The sequence below is a fragment of the Mus caroli genome, unplaced genomic scaffold (assembly GCF_978045245.1).
Source record: "Mus caroli unplaced genomic scaffold, Mus_caroli_1 scaffold_2, whole genome shotgun sequence".
Taxonomy (NCBI): domain Eukaryota; kingdom Metazoa; phylum Chordata; class Mammalia; order Rodentia; family Muridae; genus Mus; species Mus caroli.
This window is the reverse complement of record NW_028227257.1, coordinates 3,445,327-3,467,401: the sequence shown is the minus strand read 5'-3', so window position 1 is coordinate 3,467,401 and position 22,075 is coordinate 3,445,327. Positions and strand designations below refer to the sequence as shown.

At 45.5% G+C, this 22,075-nt stretch overlaps 1 protein-coding gene across 1 annotated transcript in view; it reads left to right on the top strand.

Moving 5' to 3' along the window:
* Positions 1–22,075, top strand: part of Cdh26 (cadherin 26) — a 53,674-nt gene that overhangs the window by 13,251 nt on the left and 18,348 nt on the right. Inside the window, exons 4-9 of the mRNA XM_085831784.1 lie at positions 8,830–8,977; positions 11,454–11,620; positions 12,111–12,239; positions 13,888–14,073; positions 17,749–18,017; positions 20,544–20,686. Coding sequence (XP_085687910.1) covers positions 8,830–8,977; positions 11,454–11,620; positions 12,111–12,239; positions 13,888–14,073; positions 17,749–18,017; positions 20,544–20,686 — 1,042 coding nt within the window. The remainder of the gene's footprint in view (positions 1–8,829; positions 8,978–11,453; positions 11,621–12,110; positions 12,240–13,887; positions 14,074–17,748; positions 18,018–20,543; positions 20,687–22,075) is intronic.

The window sequence follows — 22,075 nt, the reverse complement described above, 5'->3', positions numbered from 1 at the left end:
AGGAAGGTTTGTTGACCAGTTATTGAGGCCCATGTGGACTCAGGGATTTTATAACTCCAGGGACTTCTATGCAGTTGAAATTCGGGTTTCAAACCAGGAAAGAAAATTACAAAGAAAAAGGCCTCAAGTCACAGCATGGTGTATCATGTTCCCAACTCCCCCAGGGACACAGGTTGCCATTCTTTGTTCTTGTGGTTAAGGAGCAGGGCTTGGCTGTCAGTTAACCCCTGCAGGGTGGGAATATGATGTTTACTCTCTGAGAAAAGTAATTTATGAAGTGTTCTCCCAGCAACCTCAAAATACATACATACAACAAAATGTAAGCCTTAAAGTCACCAGAAGGCTTGGTCTCGTGTTTAAAGACACAGGAATGCTCCCCAAACCCTACCAGAGGCAGAGTTGAACCTGTGACTCTTCTCCAGCCACTCAATCTCCGGCCTCCCTGTCTTCACGATTTACAGAGTTAGTAAAAAAGAAAAAAAAATAGTGTAAGAGGGACGCTGGAGGAGCTTTTCAGTTCTTAGTAAACAATAGCGCCCGAGGATCAAGATGAAAAGCAGGCTGGAGGCTGAGGAGGTGGTTCAGTAGGCAGAGTGCTCGACGTCCAAGCACGAGCCCGAGTATGATTCCCGGAACCCGTGTCAGAAGCCGAAGACACTGTGCAACTGTCACATTAGAGCTGGGGACACAGAGACAGCAGGATCCTTGCCAGCCAGCCAGTCTGGAGATTGGTGAGCTCCAATTGATCGAGAGACACTCTTTCAAAACAATACTGTGGAGAGACACTGAGGCAGAAACTTGATGTAGGCCTCCCGGCCTCCACACACAGGGGTGCACATGCACACACTGTGCAGATTGCTCTGTTCATTTGGATAGGGCCAGGCAGTCAGTATCTCTAATGAGCCCTGAAGTGGCACCAGGGCTACTCTTCTGCTGCTGTGCTGACAGGAATGGGCCCGGTGCACAGTAGCAGCAGGAGGTTTAACAAGATTGAACCAAGTGTTTAGCCTCAGCGTGGTCGGCCTAGCTTGTTTGCTTTAAAAGCTTTGAATGACATGATTGGAGCTGGCATCAAAGTCACAGACTTGACAAGATGTCTGGTCTCTAGGAGCATTTTCCGAAACTTGGGGTTGAGATGGATGCACTGTTAAAGTCACAAATAGTTCCCAAGCATCATTTAGAAAAAAGTGTGTAGTATGTTAGGGGCATGCATCACACCCTAGGAGCCAGATATAAGGTAATCTCCAGAGCAGACCACTTGGGCATGGGTTTAAGCCAATAGCAAGTCTTTATTAGCTGGCCAGGGACTACACTGGAATTTGGGACCCCACTGTAGTCCTAAGACTTTCTTGGGGTGGGCTTTTAAGCACAAGTTACCCTCAGTTAGTGAGAATAGTTAGCCAGATGCAGAACTACAGAAGCCAAAAAGAAAGGTTAGTACATTCAGGGACTCTCCAAGGACTATGGTCTTTGATGCATCAGGTCTTTGTTCTCTCTTTGGCTAGTGGTGCTTTCTGCATGGTGGGTCCCAAGGTCTGAGTGGTACTTCCATTACAGTGTCAGTTGTGTTAGGTCTGGGGGGTTGTTATACCATGACATCAAGATAACATTTGTCATGAAAGACACTTTACATCTATGCTATGTGGTGGTGTGAGAATGCTTGGCCCAAGGAGCAACACTATTAGGAGGTGGCCTTGTTGGAATAGGTGTGGCATTATTGGAAGAAGTGTGTCACTGTGGGAGTGGGCAATGAAACCCTCCTCTTAACCACATGGAAGCTGGTCTTCTCCTGTTTGCCTTCTGAACAAGATGTAGAACTCTCAGTTCCTCCAGCACCATGCCTGCCAAGATGCTGCCATGATCCATTTTGATGATAATGGACTGAACGTCTGAACCTATAAGCTAGCCTTACTTAAATGTTGTCTCTTATAAGAGTTGCCTTGGTGTTTAACCCCAATTGTTCACCCTCTTCCAAGTCTGAATATCCTTCTTATTAGGACATTGGCCAGTCCTGGTCTATCATACCCTCATCTTAACTTGATTGCATTGGAAGGACACACACACACTTCCATGTGTATTTCTATGCATGTGGAGGTTGGTTGTCTTCCTCTGTTACTCTCCACCTTACTTTTTGAGACAAGGTCTCTCACTGAACCAAGACCCATCTATTTTTCAGGCTGTCTGTCCAGCTAGTGAGGAGGGCCTGTTGTCTCCACATCCCCAAGGTTTGGATACAAATGCATGACGTGATGACTGGCTTCTTCATGGGTCCTCAGGACTCCAACTCTTTTTGCATGATAGACACTTTACTACCTCCCCCAGCCCCCACAATGGTCCTTTATATAAATTCATGCAAATATGCAAATGTTATGGAAAGTCAAACCACCTAGTTCTTTCATTTGACTGTAAAGTTTCACAAAGGAAAACACAGAGTGCCACCTCCACCCCATCATCCTCTGTTTTGTGATGCTGATTCACTTTCTCCTTAATGTCAGAATTTTCTGGAATGCGTGCATTTGTGTTTGGTTTTAAAGTCCATCTCACCCATCAGAGTGTGGGTTCTAAGGGGTGCAAGACCCAGGCCTTCCTTGTGACCATCCATTTAAGGTCAAGAGCAGGGCCTTTCATGTGGTAGTGTCTCAGATAAGTACATTGGATGAGTAGGTGAGGGACCAGGCTGGTAAATCGAGTCTTCTCTCTCCAGTCCAGGAGGCCTACCTACCTAATCACACCTAACAAAAAGGTGAGCTTTAATCTCAGTCATGGTAGCTGTGAACGTCCTTTATTAGACCAATGACACCTTGCTGTGCAATCAAGTTAAGATGTGGTCATACTGGACCAGATTGGCTAATGTCCTAAGAAGAAGAGGAGGAGGAGGAGGAGGAGGAGGTTAAGGATATTTCGACACAGAAGAAAGCAAATACTTGGGGTTAAACTATGAGACAGAGACTTTGAGTGACACCAGTCAGGGATAAGTCCAGGGATTCTTGGGCTTACCAGTGACCAAAACCCCATAAAAAGAAGCCTGAGCAGGTTCCATCTCCGGCTCCTGCCATAATGGGTTTCAGTTCTACCTTCCAAAGCATGAGGACAAACTATACTGTAATCATGAGAATATCACCCTCAGGTGAGGTCCAAGTCTTGGAAAGTGTGAAAAGTGGCATAAGCCACATGTCACCCAGCATGTTTTACTCTAACCCACCACTTCTCTTCTTAAGTGCTGATTATTGGTTTTGAGATACGGGAAAGACAGGACACCACTACAAACCAAGGAAACACATTGAGGCCACAAAGAGAAACTGCAGAAGCATACTGTTCCCCCATGCATACTGCACACCAATGCAACCTGAGAATGTGTGTGTGTGTGTGTGTGTGTGTGTGTGTGTGTGTGTGTGTGTGTGTATGTGTGTGTGTGTGTGTGTGTGTTAGTCAGGGTTTCTATTCCTGCACAAAACATCATGACCAAGAAGCAAGTTGGGGAGAAAGGGTTCATTCAGCTTACACTTCCACATTGCTGTTCATCACCAAAGGAAGTCAGGACTGGAACTCAAACAGGTCAGGAAGCAGGAGCTGATGCAGAGGCCATGGAGGGGATGTTACTTACTGGCTTGCTTCCTCTGGCTTGCTCAGCTTGCTTTCTTATAGAACCCAGGACTACCAGCCCAGGGATGGCACCACCCATAATGGGCCCTCCCATCCTTGATTACTAATTGAGAAAATGTCTTACAGCTGGATCTCATGAAGGCATTTCCTCAAAGGAGGCTTCTTTTTCTGTGATAACTCCAGCTTGTGTCAAGGTGACACACAAAACCAGCCAGTACAGGGCCAGGGGGGTGGGACTCTAAAATTAGACAAAGCATGTAGTGTACTGGCTAGTTTTGTGTCAACTTGACACAGCTGGAGTTATCACAGAGAAAGGAGCTTCAGTTGAGGAGATGCCTCCATGAGATCTAACTGTAAGGCATTTTCTCAATTAGTGATCAAGGGGGAAAGGCCCCTTGTGGGTGGGACCATCTCTGGGCTGGTTATCTTGGGTTCTATAAGAGAGCAGACTGAGCAAGCCACGGGAGGCAAGCCAGTAAAGAACATCCCTCCATGGCCTCTGTATCAGCTCCTGCTCCCTGACCTGTCTGAGTTCCAGTCCTGACTTCCTTTGGTGATGAACAGCAGCATGGAAGTGTAAGCCGAATAAACCCTTTCCTCCCCAACTTGCTTCTTGGTCATGATGTTTGTGCAGGAATAGAAACCCTGACTAAGACAAATTGGTACCAGCAGAGTGGGGTATTCCTGTGACAACATGACCATGTTTTGGGGAGGACTGTGGAAGGACTATGGGACATTGGGCTTGAATATCCATTCATTGTTAAGAGCTCTGTCAGATATTTTGTAGGAGCTTGGAAGATAATGTTGAGAACAGTGCAGAAGATGGAGGCCTGGCTTGTGAAATTTCAGAGGGAAAATTAAAGACTCTTTTCAGGGAAAATTAAAGACTCTTTTCAGGGCCATTGCTGTTTTGATTGTGAAGATTCTGTAGTTCTGGTTAGCTGGGGCTGAAGAATCAGCTGTGATCAACAAGATACCAGAACTACTAAAGCAAAAACTTTGCATTACTGGGACTATTGATGCTGGTTAGCTGGAGCTAAGAAATTAGCGGTGATTAAGAAGAGACCAGCATCATTGAGGTGACATCTTCTGGGAAGTGTCTTCTGAAAGCACAAAGAAGCTGTGTTCCAGAGATAGGCAAGGTTGTACTCCTGCAGCAGTGGGACTTGGTAATATGTAAGGGTCACCCAGGTGGTACTGGTTTTGAAGGCATGAAGGGGTCATGCAGAGCAGCTGAGGCTAGGCACTGTGAGAGGGCATGGAAGGCCATTGGTGAAGGTGCAGCCTCAGTTGCAATTGAAGGCCCAGGACTGAAGGGGTCACACGGTGTTTTGGATATGCCAGTACCATGAGATGACCACCAAGAGCAGCAGCAGCAGTGGAGTACAGGCATCTGGAGCCTAGAGGACGATGCGTGTGCTACAAAGGGCATGGCTGGAGAAGTGACCCAAGCCCTTGGAGGAGCCCAGAAGATCGTGAGTTGGATCCCAGACACTGGACCGTTGGAGATTGATTTTTGCTTTTGATTGTGACTGTGCCATGATATTTTCCCTCTTGAAGGAAGAAACTGTTTTAGTGGAGCCCACAGTTAAGAGACTTTTAATTGTAAAAAGACTTTGAATTTTAAAAGAGATGGATATTTTAAAGAGATTGAAATTTTAAGAATATGTAAAGACTGTGGGACTTTTAAAGTTATTTAGATCTTGGGGATGAGTAAGATGTAAGGGTTGAGGCTTACTAGTGATGTGTTTGTGTGTCAAGTTGACAAGGGGTCAATTGTACTGGCTAGTTTTGTGTCAACTTGACACAGCTGGAGTTATCACAGAGAAAGGAGCTTCAGTTGAGGAGATGCCTCCATGAGATCTAACTGTAAGGCATTTTCTCAATTAGTGATCAAGGGGGAAAGGCCCCTTGTGGGTGGGACCATCTCTGGGCTGGTTATCTTGGGTTCTATAAGAGAGCAGACTGAGCAAGCCACGGGAGGCAAGCCAGTAAAGAACATCCCTCCATGGCCTCTGTATCAGCTCCTGCTCCCTGACCTGTCTGAGTTCCAGTCCTGACTTCCTTTGGTGATGAACAGCAGCATGGAAGTGTAAGCCGAATAAACCCTTTCCTCCCCAACTTGCTTCTTGGTCATGATGTTTGTGCAGGAATAGAAACCCTGACTAAGACATGTAGAATTTGGGTTTGGGAGGTGGGGGGTGTGGAATCACTTGGGAGTGGGAGTGTGGATGAAGGAACACCCTCATAGAAGCAGGGGGAGAGAGGATGTGAGAGGGTGTTTCCGGTAGGGAGGGAGGGAAACCAGGAAAGAGGATAACATTTGAAATGTAAGTAAAGAAAATATCCAATTGAAAAAAAAAAAAGAATTAAAAAAATGCTGTAGACCTAAAGGAAATGTGTAAAAATCCGCTGAGAACTGCAGTATAATTGTTGATGGATTCACAAAGAGAAGAATGTCCCCTTTTCCCTGTGTAGGAATCTCTTCTGTTTATTTTAAATCTTCTCAGTTTCACAGGACACAACCACCCATTCCAGCCCATCCTTTTACACTCTTTCAAATAATTATGTATCGACCATCCATGCTCCACCAGTCTGACCCACTTCTAAGTCATGCATGTAACTGATTTCCCGTTGTGCCTTGGGCATTTAAGACGCTTCCTCTGCTAGCCTGGGTGCGAGGCTATAGATCTTGTGCGTGTAATTACAAATGGCCATATGGCGGTCTGTCATGCAAGTGCTGCATGGTTTGTTTATCCAAGGGTGTAAATCTCCGGGTTATAACAAAAGGCTGAAAACCATTCCAAGTACAGAAAGCACCGGTGGTATTTCCTTTCTGCATTGTGACTGAGTCGCCTGGAATTTCTTCACATCTTGCCAATGAATAAACAGTACTCAGGCTCCTCGGGCATCTGTCAGAACTAAAGGTCTCAGATGTAGCTTTTAGGATAATAAATGGAATATAAAATAATAAACACAAAACAAACACATGGTTCTTGTTTAAGTGGGAGGATTACAGTTGGCCCAGTCTGAGAGCTAGAAGTCAGGGTGATTAAGGAGCAGAGAGCTGCCAGAGCTACCATGAATTATGGAGGACGAGGGAGCAACAGAGTGGGAGAGAGCCAATTTGCTTGTGAAAACTTTAAAAATGTATGCCAGAATCCCTGAGGCGGAGTAGCTCAGGAGTAGGAGCCCTGCAGCATCCGTCAGCCTTACCGGAGGAGACTGAGGCTGCCCAGGCTAGTCCGGAGATGCACAGTGAGAAGAGAAAGGCTAGACACGTGCTTCAGGCTCTGCTATCCAGCTGGAGCTGGGTTCTTCTACCTCCTTCAGGAGTTGAATAGCCAATCACCCTCTCTCTGGAACAGAGGGCACAGGCTGCTTCCTATGGCTTCTATGAGGGTGAGATGGGTTCATCTGTCTGCCTGTGTACCTCTGTCCTTTCTTTAAGGAACTCATTTTTCTTGACATTCTTAGCAGTATCCTGAGCCTGCAACCAAGGTCCCATTGTGGAGTGGCCCTGTGCTTGAGGGCACCTCCATACTGCAGCTCATGGGTGCTGTGTTTCTTTTGCTGCAACTGAATTCCTGCAGGCTCCCAGCAGGCTCTGTCCCTATAGCCTACCAGCCTTTAGCAGATCAAACCTTGCATTCTAGAGCAAGGGAGATACAGCAGAAAGGCAGGTTACAGTCATCTAAAAATATACACAAATCTCTCTCCCATGCAGGCAGATCAATAATTATATATATGATATCATAGTATATCATATATATAATTTACCCAATGTTTATTTTATAATTAATGGCACATTTTGAGTTATGTAGTCATCATGTCTTATTTTAATATTGCAATCAGTGGGATGTACTTTTTACAGTATTTTCAGGCTTATGAAAGAACAGAACAGCAAGTGGAGGGAGTTCCCAGAATTTCCTATGATCAGCATCTTGCCCTGAGTGATGTTGTCTCTGTTATAACTAATGATCTAGGGTTTTATAGTATTACCAACCAAAGCCAATTGCTTGCCTACTTCCTGTCCAGATGTACTCTTGGTGTTTTGCATCCCATGGGTTGATAAGGTGCCCTCATCACAGTCTCTTGTAGGGTAGCTTTCCTGCTCCAAAGTCCCCTAGGCTCTACTCACTGCCCATTCCCTTATTGAGAACCACAAAGCTTCTATTATCTACACACGTTTGCCCTTGACAGGCTGTAATGGAGCTGTACTCCTACAGTTCATAGCCCTAAAAAGGCTGTTTTCTTTGTAAAAAAAAAATTATCCGCACATGTGTGTATGCATATGTGTGTATGTCTGTACATGTGTGTTAGCACACGAGTATGCACATGTGCATGAATGTGTGCATATGTGTGTGTGTTAATGTGTGTGTGTGTGTGTGTGCATGTTCTGGTTTCACTTCTGATGCAGTGACAAAGCACTTTGACAAGAAGCAACTTAGAGGAGAAAGGGTTTAGGCCTTTCTTACAAATGTAACATCTGTAGTAATGTCTCTTCTTACCTTTGTTCCCTTGTCATTCTCTTCCACCCTTGTCCTTCCTCTGTGCCCCATCCCCTTCATCAATTTTTCTAGAGCCTTGTTAACTTAATCAATCATTTAAAGGACAAGTGTCAGTTCCATGACAGCTGTTTTAGCATTTTCCATTTCACTGATAATCTTCTCTGACCTTTATTTACTTCTTTCTATAGAATTTGCTCAGCTTTCCCAAGTGTTCTCCGCACACAAGCTTAACTTACTAGTTTAATGCCTCTGGCAAGGGAGGATTCTTAGACATGCTGGCGAGGCTTGGGAGGACGGTGACCTTCTATTAACCTAATGTGTCAATGACTGTGCTGGTTCCTCTGGGCATTCATTCCTTTACCCCAAACCCATACATGACTACTGTTCTCAAGGATCACTGTGTCTTCCTTTATCAAGAGAACACTGATAAGCTGCACAAACAGCTCCCCAGCACCTCCATCCAAATGGAGAAACCAAGTTTGACCTTGATAACAAATGGGAAGTTGCCCCAAGCTTGCTTGCATCTGGTCTTCAGGAGCTTGTGCTTGGTCCCTGGGGCAACATGGTGCATGGTGCTCTGCAGTTCCTACCCTGGGACTGCAGTGCTGCAGTTCCTACCCTGGGACTGCACCGCACATCTTTGCATTAGTAACTCCTTGGCCAGGGTCTTCAGGTAGACACAACAACACTGTTCACTGTTCTCTCTGCTTCCCAGGTGCACTTTGATGCCGTAGATCGATCCACAGGGAAAGTTGTGGATGAATCCCTGATTTTCAACATTAGAATCAGAGATGTGAATGACCATGCACCCCAGTTTCCTGAGAAGGAATTTAACATCAGTGTGAAAGAGAGCCAAGCCGCAGGTGTGTTGGGGTGTGTGGTGCTCTCTGTGGACTTGTCTTTGCCCTGGATGGCTTTTATTTATTTATTCTTTACCTTCCTGCTTTGATATTGATGAGGACTTTGATCCCGGTCACCCAGGGAAACTTTTCACGCCTCACATTTTTAAGGTTGCAGGCCCAGAACCACAGAAGTCTTCGCTCTGCCAGTGTTGGTCTTTCCAAGATGTGGAAGCTGTGGCCATCTGGAGAGCTGGTGTGTAAATGCTGCCTAGCAACAGAGGCACACCTAGAGGGACAGAGGTGGAGCTGTGGGAGGCTCACAGGGGCTTTGCAAGTGTCCCATCTGTAGAATGGCAGGAAAGTGATGTCTAGTATCTGAACTTCAGAAACTAAGTCTCTACATGCTAAACTAACGTTTCTAGAAGAAGAATCTATGATTTTAGCAAGGGCAGTGTCTAGTATTGTAAAGTAGTCTTTGGAATACTTCAAGAATTAAAAATGTGGAGATAGAGGGCATTTCCAGAAGCTTTTAAAGTTGTAGTATTTTTTTTTCTTTGTGTGTTTTATGCATAATTACCTAAAATTTGTGTCGTGTGTGCTCATGCATGATCAGGTTTTATAAGTGAATGTAAATACATGTTCACATATGTACTATCCATGATAGCAGAAAGTACACGCGCATTCATACTGTATGCATGTATTTCCTCGCTGTTAAAGAACTTTTCGGGGTCAGTGAAATGGCTCCAATGGTGATGTGTTGCTAAAGCCTGAGGCCACAAGTTCTAGCCCCGGCACTCAATGAAGGAGGAGGGAAAGAGTGATCTCCAGGAAGCTGGTTTTGTGGTTTTGTTGTTTTGTTTTGTTTTGTTTTTGTTTTAAACTAAGAAGTGGAGTTTTTATTCTTAATCTATCCACTGTAAGTATTGGCCAGTATAGCCGCATCCGTTCAGAAAGATCTGAAATCAGCAACTCATGTTTCTTAGAAATAGCTTGCTTCATTCTCATTTTTTAATTTTTATTAGATATTTTCTTCATTTACACTTTAAATGTTACCCCCTTTCCAGGTTCCCCTTCCAAAACCCCCCTCCCCTCCCCTCTCCCCCTGCTCACCTACCCACCCACTCCAGCTTCCCAGCCCTGGCATACCCCTATACTGGGGCATAGAACCTTCACAGGACCAAGGGCCTCTCCTCCCATTGATGACCGACTAGGCCATCCTCTGCTACATATGCAGCTAGAGCCATGACTCCCACCATGTGTTTTCTTTGGTTGGTGGTTTAGTCTCAAGGAGCTCTGGAGATACTGGTTAGTTCATATTGTTCCTTCTAGGAGGCTGCAAACCTCTTCAGCTCCTTGGGTACTTTCTCTAGCTCCTTCATTGGGGACCCTGTGGATGGTTGTCCAATGGATGGCTGTGAGCATCCACTTCTGTATTTGTCAGGCACTGGCAGAGCCTCTCAGGAGACAGCTGTATCTGGCCGGGAAGCTGTTCTTTAACCTCCCCCTTGCTCTGTGCCATGCATGCCCCATCACACAGACACATAGTGATGATAAATATTTCACTTACAACACTTCTCTATACATCTTGTACTCTAGGTTTTTATGGACAATCTCTGAGGTATCTCGGTCTTCTACTGCAAACTGTTTTGTTGATGCCTTTTAAAAAGTATTTTTGTAGCTGGGCAGTGGTGGCGCACGCCTTTAATCCCAGCACTTGGGAGGCAGAGGCAGGTGAATTTCTGAGTTCAAGGCCAGCCTGGTCTACAGAGTGAGTTCCAGGACAGCCAGGACTACACAGCAAAACCCTGTCTCAACAAAACAAAAAAACAAAACAAAACAAAGTATGTTTTGTAGAGTGCATTTGAGAAACATACTCTAGGTAAGTTGTGCTGCAGTCAGGCAGCATTCATGAGGCCTGAGCTCTGGGGAAGAAAAGGTGGATGCTGCAAACGAGCCTGAACTGGAGAGCATCACGTATTCACGGGGAACAGCAATAATCGTGTGCCATGGGCTGTCTGTGCATCCTTCCTATTACTGTTAACACCTTCAAACACTTCTCAGCCTTTTTTGTAATTAATTGCTTGGTTTTTGTTGTATCTGTTTTCTGTTAATATTTTCTGTTAATATGTTTGTCATTTCCTTCTTGGTCACAGCTTGCTCCTTCTACATGAAGAACACATACTTGCCACAAGAATTTCAAATATACTATTCAGTTTATTATTTTCTTTTACATTTTGTCTGTGCATTTTTTTCTATACATTTAAAAACTTCTCCACTCTTCTGCGATGGCAATCACTACTGGAAAGCTCTTTGAAGTTTAGCCTTGGTTAAATATCCACCTGTATCTTGTATTGTATGTCTCTATGATGAATTCTCATTTAAATATCTCATTTATTCCGGTGTGTGCCCTGATGGCACTTGGCAAAGACTTTTCCCTCTTTCTACTTTGACAAACTGCCGTTAGCCACCAATAACATTCTCAAAAACTTCTTTCTAGGTCAACCTATTTTTCAGTTGTTAACGGTCGATTTGGACCAAGAAAACACTCCAAACTCTCAAGTCCTTTATTTCCTCGTCTCTCAAACGCCATTACTGAGGGAAAGTGGCTTTCGGATTGATCTCATCAGCGGGGAAGTGCGACTCTCGGGATGCTTACGTTATGAGGTTATGTAGATTTTATCATTTTAAAAGCTCCAGGGCTGGTGGGCTAACTGCTGTCAGAGTACTTTTACACTAGCAGGCAGACCCTGGCTCCAGCCAAGGAGAGCCATGTAAACAACAGTTGAGAGCTCTAGCAGAGTCCCTGCTGTCCCAGAGCTACTGAGGCACAGAAAGCCACAGATCTAGAGCGCCCCCAGACAGCCAGGCTAGCCAAACTGGTGAGCTCCAGGCTCCACGAGAGAGAGAGAGAGAGAGAGAGAGAGAGAGAGAGAGAGAGAGAGAGAGAGAGAGAGAGAGAGAGAGAGACTCAGTTAAAAATGAAGGCAGACAGTGCCTGGAGCACCACACCCAGGGTGGACCTCTGGTGTGCCCACACACAGTTGGGAATCCTCTGTTTGACCGTTGCTATGGAAATTGCTAGAAGGAAATGCCCTTGTTAATGGTTCTCTTTCCTGTGTTTGCGGAGCTTAGCATTCTTTTTCCTCTCCAGTAGACTGCTCCTCTGTTCACACTGATCGTCAGAGCAAGTGATTGTGGAGAGCCATCCCTGTCATCCACCGCCACCGTTCACGTCAGTGTGGAAGACAGCAACAACCACATGCCCACATTTATGGAAGACCGTGTAAGTCATATGCTGCCTGAGTTTCAAGGCCTCTCACAAAGAGTCCCCAAGTCTTAGGCTTAGGTGCTACTACTGGGTCATGAGCAAGATATATACAATTATCCAGAGTGACCTAAACTGGAACCAAAGAGTCTGCCTGGGGACTTAACAGAGTCTCCAGGCATCGTGTTCTTTTTAATGAGTCCAGTCTGTAAAGTAACCCCTGTCCAAGTCCAAGTGTGAGGACCGGAGAATGATAGCCATATAAAGCTCTGGGCATGGTGGTATTCACTGAGGACAGGCAGGAGGATGCATGGGGCCGTTGGCAGCCATCTTTGCCTAATTGGTGAGCCATGCATGGGTCTTAGTGGGACACCTGTCTTAAAAAGCAAGGTGGGAGCCTTCAGGATGACTCCGTGGGCAAAAGGACTTGCTGCCATCCCGAAACCCCTGGAACACAAATAGAAGGAGAGAACTGACTCCTAAGTTGTCTTTGGGGGCTCATGCAAGTGTATGTGTGTGCTCACAAGCATTGATTCTGAGAGGGGCTTCCTTTGATGACTCAGTAAATGCCCTGTACCCTCCTGGGTCCTCCAAGCCTTTGGCTCTTTCATCTTCCTCATCGTGTTCTATTTAATGAATTCATCTGTTCTAGTTTCTGCCTAATCCCCTACCTCCCATGCATCCATTGTCAGCTCCTGGGAGATATTTATTATCATTATTAATTGTTTTGCCAGCACATAGTAACTGTTGCATTAATGATTCAAGCAATTAATTTTAAAAATGTGTCATTTAAATTTTTTTAATTACATAAACCAACGTGGGATGTTTTCAGATGAAAGCAACTCATCCAAATGTTTACACAAATGGCAAAATAATCTTACAGTAAAGCCTTGTATCAGAAGCCTCCCCTGGCTTAGGACAAAGCTATGTGCTCAAAAGTAAGCCTGGGGAAAAAATACATTGCTGTCCTGCTGTGCTTGCTCAGAGACCTATCACCACAAAATTCTGAAAATCGAGCCATTTCAAGGAACCACGTGTGCTGGAAAGATGGTCACCTTGATCCAAACAAATCTCTCTCTTGTTGAGGAAGAGCTGGGGTACTTAAGGCTCATAGGCTGAGATGTGTACTGCATCTGATATCTTTATTATGCACTGACTATGCTTAAAATCACCCAGCTGTAGACACGGAGTCATGCCATTTGTCATGCCATTTGTTAGAAGGATCCCGCTCCTGACTCAATGGTATTTTCTGCTATAACTGGAGGAATGCCAATGCCTGGAAGCTGAGGGTGTCTTGCTAAGGACCTACCTCTCCCTCCTCTCAATTCCTGCCCTCCTCCTCTTGCTTCCTGCATCCCTTCTCTCACTTCCTGCTCTCCTCCTCTTGCTTCCTGCATCCCTCCTCTCACTTCCTGCTCTCCTCCTCTTGCTTCCTGCATCCCTCCTCTCACTTCCTGCTCTCCTCCTCTTGCTTCCTGCATCCCTCCTCTCACTTCCTGCTCTCCTCCTCTCACTTCCTGCCCTCCTCCTCTTGCTTCCTGCCTCCCTCCTCTCACTTCCTGCCCTCCTCCTCTTGCTTCCTGCCTCCCTCCTCTCACTTCCTGCTCTCCTTCTCCATGGTGTGTCTTTGTGTCAGTGACATGGAAACGATGATTATTTCTTCCAGTATGAGATTCGGATTTCTGAAGGTCAAGTCGAACAGGGTGTGTTGTATCTCCCTGTCCAAGATGGAGATTCTCCATTTACACCAGCATGGAGAACACAATTCAACATATGGGATGGCAACGAGGAGGGCCATTTTGATATTGTGACTGACCCTGAGACCAACCAAGGGTTGTTAAGTATTATCAAGGTAAAGTCAAGACCGGGTGGTGGTGGGTGTTGTAGTCCCTGTCTGGAGGACAAGCCATAATGCCTGAGGGGCTGGTACCTGCTAAACACTCGCTGTGTGTTGAGTGTGTGTTGTGCCCTGGGCAACCCTTAGAAGAATGCAGGAGCAGATGAGCCCTTTGTCCAGAGGCCAAGGACTCCTCTTACAGAAATGATAATAACCAACTTTAAAAAATCTTATTTGAGTGCCTGGCATGGTGGTGCACTCCTTTAATCCCAGCACTTGGGAGGCAGAGGCAGGCGGATTTCTGAGTTCGAGGCCAGCCTGGAACTACAGTGTGAGTTCCAGGATAGCCAGGACTACACAGAGAAACCCTGTTTCGAAAAACGGGGGAAAAAAAACCCCAAAACTTATCTGATGCTTTGATGTTGCTATTGTAAGTAAAATTTACTATGTTCACATGAGCCCTGGAGGTTGGATGTTGTTGTTGTTGTTTTGTTTTGTTTTGTTTTGTTTTGTTTTGTTTTGTTTTGTTTTTCCTGATGCAATGAAAGTGAATCTAAAAATTTATTCATTTTCTTGGTAAAGGGTTTCAAGTCTTGGAGACTGCCCTTGAATTCACTATGTAGTAGAGTATTCCCTTAAATTTGTGGTCTTGCCTCTAACTCTGCCGTGCTAGGATTGTGGGTGTGCACCACCATGCTTGCTTTATGTGGTGCTGGGGATCAAGCACAGTACCTTGTGAGGGCTAGGCAAGGGCAGTACTGGTTGGGCCACATTCCCATTTCCTTTAAACATGCTTCTCCAACTAAAAGTTCTTTTTAATCTCCTGGGTTTAAAACACTTTAAACATCTGAAGTGTAAACATTGGGGCATGTGTGATGAGCAGAAGAACCTATCTACTACATGCAATGGAGTAGCTGGCCTTGGAGGAAAATAGTCTTGCCATATTTTATAGGTGAGGAAATAAAAGATTAGACCAATCCCTTTATACAGAGTCACATATCTGAGAGGGTGGGTTCTGACAGGGCACTGCAATGCTGAGTCTTTGTGGCTTTCAAAGAGATGCAAGGATGGCCAGTGCCTTTCATCGTACAGCAAATCAATTGCAAGGACCAGCTGGAGTCAATACATCTGGTACAGTCAAGAGTTTGCCTGTTAGTTGAACAAGTTTCAGGAAATATCAAGGCGTGACAGTCCACACTGTGCATAGCAAGGTCCCTGACAGCCTTCTGCACAGTCGCCTGCCACTGAGTTATTTGTCAGAAGCCATCTAGAAAAGGCTAAGATGTGCAAGTAGGTTTTCTGGAGATGAGCTACCATTTTTACATGGCCTTCAGTGGGAGAGCTGTGAGATGCAAGGTCACCAAAGACTTCATCCTAAAGAGACACAGGAAACCTGCCTCTGCACTTTCCTGCCGCTCGAGCAGTCAGATCTCCCCTTCCCCACTTTCCCAGCATAGATGCCTCTGGCCTTTGGAGAGGTCAAACAGAAAGGGCCCAGCCTGACACTGGAATATTGCAATTCATCTTTTCATGGTGGCATTCCCTTCCCCATAATGACCTCCCTGGGGTGGGGGTTGGGGGGTGGAGGGGCAGCAGCAGATGCCAGCTTTGGGAACAGACAAAAAGCAACGTACCCTAGTCCCTGTGTCACCGAGGCTAACACTCTCCTTGATAGATAACCAACATTTCTCCAGTGCAGATGGCTCCTGCCCTTGAAGGGAACAAGGACCAGACATTCTTGAATTGATAAGAGGCCCACTCTTATGTACTCTTAGACCACGAGAAAAGGGCAATTAAGTGTTCCTAAACAGCTGTGACCAGTTTGTAAAAATACACCAGCTTCTGATAATACCATAAAATTACTTTCCAGGTCAAGAGGGCCCCCTCCCAGCTGCATGGTTCCATCCCGATGTCTGAACAAATGTTATCAGGTTTAAAACATGGCTTTCCCCTGTCACCTCTCCAGTCATGCAAACCCAAAGGTAGAGGATCCCTGCTTGTATATATACACACATATATACTCCAAGCCCCTAGACACAGGCATCATATCCCTAACCTGCCCAGTGGGGAAGGCTTTTGATTTAGGTCTGGCTCGTGAAATAAAGGCTCTCTGTTTTTACACTGGACTTGTGATTCCTGGCATTCTTCTGGGGTTCCTGCAAACTGGACATAACAATCCCAGATTGCTTTTTGCTGCTGATATGCCTTTCCCAGCACTATTACATAGCTTAATGATTCCTGGATATCAGCCCACCCTATTGGGCAGATTTTCTGCAGATCAACATGAAGATGTACTCTGATGTTGTAATGCTATATAGATGAAATGATGATGTTATGATTTCTGATATTTTTTAGAACTCTTAAATTGATACAAGTAATCTCAATGCCCCCCTCCCATAGAATAAATCTACAAATAGAGCTTTGTAAACCTTCATGTGATGGACCAATTGCACTAGGATAATAAAGCCGGTTTGGAACAAATTGGTGATCAATGAAAAACATTCATTCTAGGTCAGGTCCAAGGATGAAGCCTTCCATGTTCACTCTGATAAAGCAAGGCCATGTGAAACTGTTGCTTTGAACTTATAATGAGCTTAACGAATGAAACACTGCTTTGACCTTAATATCCACATCCTCTGTAACTCCCTTTTGTGTAACATTTTATCTGTGAGGTGATTTTTATGAAAACCTTTTGTCTAAGAAGGAATAAATTGCCAAAGATAAGAAATAAAGTGTGGCATTTGGGGCTCAGCTCCATCTACCAAATGTATATCTGCATATGAATGTATGTCTTTATGTATAGATATGTGTGTAGATATATTTGTATGTATGTAAGTATGCACAAACATTTGTGGAATTGATGAAACAGGAGGTCTGGCAGGGCCAAAGTGTGTGTGTGTGTGTGTGTGTGTGTGTGTGTGTGTGAGAGAGAGAGAGAGAGAGAGAGAGAGAGAGAGAGAGAGAGAGCGTGCACGCACATGGGTTCTTCTTTTCTCTTTGACTCACAAAGAGTTAACGAGCCCCAAGCCTCTCCTGGCTAGCAAGGGGCCCTTGAGCCAGAGAGAAACTAAGTCTTTTTTCTACTTCCCCAATGCTATCAGCTGGAATCAGATTACCAGAAGCCAGAGGCTTTTGGCCTTAGACTAGCAAAGAGCTAAAGGAAGACAAAAATTACCAGAAGTAAGCATCGCTTGACCACAGAATAGCCAAGAGTTAAAGACAGAAGAGTCTCCAAAGAGAAAGCAGCTTTGGCCCCTGCTGACTCCAAACCCCTTTGCTGCCTTCCTGGGGGAAACTGGGTGTCTGGATTTAGCCCCCAGCAGTTCTTCAAACCTCCTGACTCTCAGCCCTTCCATGTCCCTGGCCACTTTGTACCCTGAGTAACTATGATCATTAGTATCTATATTTCTCCAAGTTCCTCTGATATTTTTTTTTCCTGTGGTGTGGTTAACACTTAAATGTTTCATGAGTTCTGGTTTTTGTTGCATTTTTCATCACTGTCTGATGGATGGAGGCTCTGTGCAGCCAGGAGAGGAGGAGGAAAGAGCGAGCCCCATCAGTGACTTGAAAGGGATCTGAAGACTGGCTTTTGATCATTTCCATCCTCTGTTGGATTCCTGATGACTCTGCGGAGCTTCCTGCAGTCAGGGGAGCAGTGGGTACTAATCAAGCCTCCTCTTACCTTGGCAGCCTTTGGATTATGAATCTCAAGTAGCCCATAGCCTCGTCATTGTTGTGGAGAATCAGGAGCAGCTCTTCGTTTGTATGGAGGGCCAGCTGCAGCCATTGAGGAAGGCGATGGCCAGCACCATGGTGAGCGTGCAGGTGCTGGACACCAATGAACCACCAGCCTTTCACCCTCGGAGCTTCATTGTCAGTGAGGAGGATGGAGCCTGGCCTGCCATCCAGCTGGGATACTTCAATGCTACAGACCCAGACAGGGCTGACAGCCACATAAGGTGGGCACAGAGGAGCAGGATTCGTGGCTGGCTCTCAGGGGGAAGGGAGGGGACTGTTGGATACCTGAATGCTACAGAATCTTGCTAAGACTGGTTCAGTCCAAGGAGTAAAAGCGTAAGGAGCTACCTGGTGAATGCCCATTGGCTGGATTAATCCAATTCATTATTCAGCTCCTGGCTGGGTTAGCCTAACTTCTATTCCTACTCATTAGCCCAACTCAGTTCTACCCCCACCCACAGCTCCCTCCTGGACCCCCCTTATTCCCTTTGCCCATTCATAGCCATATATATATATATATATATATATATATATATATATATATATTCGATTTGTTACATTTCTATGTCTCTCTTTTCAGACGTTATAGCTTCTAGGTAAGTAATTTTACTAATATTTAATTTTTTTTATTCTTCTTTTTTCAAGACAGGGTTTCTCTGTATAGCCTTAGCTGTCCTTGAACTCACTCTAGAGCAGGCTGGCCTCGAACTCAGAAATCTGCCTGCCTCTGCCTCTGCCTCTGCCTCTGCCTCTGCCTCTGCCTCTGCCTCTGCCTCTGCCTCTGCCTCTGCCTCTGCCTCTGCCTCTGCCTCTGCCTCTGCCTCTGCCTCTGCCTCTGCCTCTGCCTCTGCCTCTGCCTCTGCCTCTGCCTCTGCCTCTGCCTCTGCCTCTGCCTCTGCCTCTGCCTCTGCCTCTGCCTCTGCCTCCCAAGTTCTGGGATTAAAGGCATGCGCCACCACTGCCCGGCTATATTTAATATTTTAAATGAAATATTTAATAGTCAAGTATTTTGACTTCAAGAGTTCAGTCTGTGGCACTGAATGCATTCACACACCACTGGAAACATCTTTTGTTTCCAGAAGGAAGCTCTGTGACCAGCAAACACCAGCTCCCTGGGCCCCTTCCCGGTTCCTTTTCCAAGACCCCAGGACATCTTTTTTCTTCCCTAGACCCCCTTCCCCAGACTCCTTTCCTAATTCCCCCTTCCAGTCTACTTCCTCTGTCCCCTTCCCCAGGTTCCTGACAACCACCACTCTACCCACTCTACTTCCTATCCCTATGTCTTGACCACTCCAATGATGAGGTCCTTGTGCATGGCATCAGCCAGGGTGTAGGTTGAGCACCTTCTGTGACAGGGTAGATGTGTCCAGAGAGCAAGGTTTTACTTTGTACTGTCTAATGTACATTGCTTGCAGTTACTTACTTTTTAATGACCAAATTTGCCTTGAGGGAACTTTTGGGCTAAGATAATCTATGTCTGAACTTTTGAGTTTCTGCCCTTGGCTTGTAAACATTATAAAACCACAGAAACTACTGGAACCTTCCCTAATTTTGGTAAAGTTGTGCATGAGAAAAAAAAAGCTATGGCCCATTGTTTATCAAGAGGGATCATGATCAACCCTGTTAGAAGCATTTTCCCCGATGAGGAAGACAAAGCCCACAGAGATGCTGCCATCATCTGGCCCTTTCTTTGCCTGAGCTTTGCTGCTGCTGCTGCTGCTTCTGGCTGAGTACACACATTCTGTAATGTGGAATAGTGGTACAGAGGCATAGTGGTTAGCAACCAGACATGCTTCCAATGGGTGTCATCTGATGGCAGTCACTTCCAGAAATCCTAGAGTCTTCTGTCTACTGCTTAAAATGGTTCCATGTCCACAAGGTGAGGAGTAGGAAGATGATCCTCAGGTGAGGGAATCCTTTGGAATCTGCTACAAAGCAGACACTGCAAGAGGAGTCAGACTTGTGTGTCTGTGGTATGCTGTACTGAGCAGGAAGCCACCACCTACTGATACCTGAAGACTGGTTCTGCTCCCATATTAAGTGTTTCCCAAGGCACACCTCCTAGGAGAAAGAAACTTATTCTAGTGATCTTAGACTTGGCACAGTGTTGAAGTCTTCTCTGTCATCCCAAGCCTTCGAGCTCAGAGTATGTAGATGAGTACTTGGGTTTCAATTGTCTTTGAATTACTTGCAGTGGGAATTGTAGTTACCTTAGGGTTTCTATGGCTGTGGAGAGATGCCATGACCACGGCAACTCTTGAAAAGGAAAGCATTTAATTGGGGCTTGCTTGCAGTTTCAGAAGTTTAGTCCGTTAGCATGGTAGCAGGAAACATGCAGATGGGCATAAAGCTGGACAAGTAGCCAAGAGTTCTTCATCCAGATCTACAGGCAGCAGGAAAAGCAAGAACCTCTGGCTTAGCTTGGGCTTCAGAAACCTCAAACTTACTCCCAGTGACAGACTTCCTCCACTAAGGCCACACCTCCTAATCCTTTCAAACAGTGCTACTCTGAGGTGACCAAGCCTACGTGGTCATTCTTATTCAAACCACCACAGAAGTTTTATAATATATTTCAATTTGTTATTAAAAATATTTTTTGAGGCAAGGTCTTGAACTCATGGTCACTAGACTCTCTATCCCAAGTGCTGGGATGACAAGCATATACCACCATGCCTATGATTTGTCTTGTGGTAAAACTTCGTAGTTAAAAGAAAAATGTGTGTGTTTGTGTGTGTTCTTTTTACAAGATACAAACTGGTTCATGATCCAGCAAATTGGGTGACCGTGGATGAGAAGTCAGGAGTGGTGACCACCAAGAGGCAAATAGACCGGGAGTCCCCTCATGTGAATGACAGTTTCTATACAATCATCGTCCATGCGGTTGACAATGGTGAGTGGGGAGGCAAGACTGGGAATGAACAGTGCTGGCTCTAGCCTCCTGAGGGAGGCCATTTTTAGCATCACTGAGGAAATTATAAAATAAACATTGCTTTCACTTTGACTCTATGCTAGAGATTATTTTTGATAATAACTCCCATAATGGTAAACCAGGGACCGATACTGCTGAAAGAGGGGCAGTGTTCACTCAGCAGAGACAATTAAGCTAGCGAGGAGTCTGCAATCACGCCCACCTGTCTCATCTGCCCATAAGATAATGCAGTAGCTCTTTGTCAAGCCCAACGATGTGTGATAAATATTTAGCAGTTTCCCGTACCTGGGATGGCTTGTAAGCTCCAGCAAATGTGACTGAGTGGAACACATTTGTCATAAACCAGGACGAGTGATTTTTAAAACATGCCTTAGCACATTTCTCAATATTCCCACAAGGCTGAAGTTAAACGCATCCAAATATAAAGCTGCATGTGTGAACATTTTCAAGTAACATTAAGGATCGTACTTAAAGAACTCTGTGGATGAAAGCCTAAGCACTGTGGACCTGCCCGGTTCATTTGCATAATTATCTGGTAGAATGTTAGGGAAGCGAGATGCTAGCCGATGTACAGGAAGGGAAGTCAGCCATTCGGCACTCAGGGTTCCATGATTCTGTTATGGATGGCTTCATGATTCCCTAATCTATTTTTAATTACAAAGGTGATTTCTAAATGGTCATAAATTTGTTGCCATGGTCCTATCCTGCCCTCCCTTGGGGTCCCCAGTCCATCAGAATAACTCAGAAATGATGTCCTGGAGTGGAGAGACAAGAGAGTTTATTACAGAGGAAAGTGGGCACCTGAATGAATGAGAGCGGACAGTGGCCGTAGGGCCCACTGAGGAGGAAAGCAAGTTATGCTTGGAGGAGAGTGGCTAGTGGCCAGAGAGACCACCAATAGCTTTCACTGTTGGTCAGGCCTCTTACACTTTTCCTATAGTCTCTAAACCTGGCCCTTCCCTGAGGGGGAATTTCCCTTTCCAGTGCTGTAAGGTCTCTGCTCTTCACCAGAAAACCTTTAGTGGGTAGCAATGACCAACAGGCAGTCTGATTGATTGCCATGTCTCCACCTTGGGCCAGAGTCCTGCATTTCTGTCCCTGTTTTCACCAACTGCTGATCATAAGGGAAGATCCATCCTCCGTGACCCACAAAGCTGTTAGCATCTGAATAGCCACCTACTAGACTCACGTGTGGTTGTAGCATCACAGCCTCCTTTTCCCAGCTTTCCCCAGTACATGTTATAAGATGGTGTAGTCTGTCATCATAGGCAATGTCCCCACAGGCCGGAGCTGACCTCATCTTCCCTGGGGATCCTCCATGCTCCCCTTTGACAGGTACCCATTCCTTCC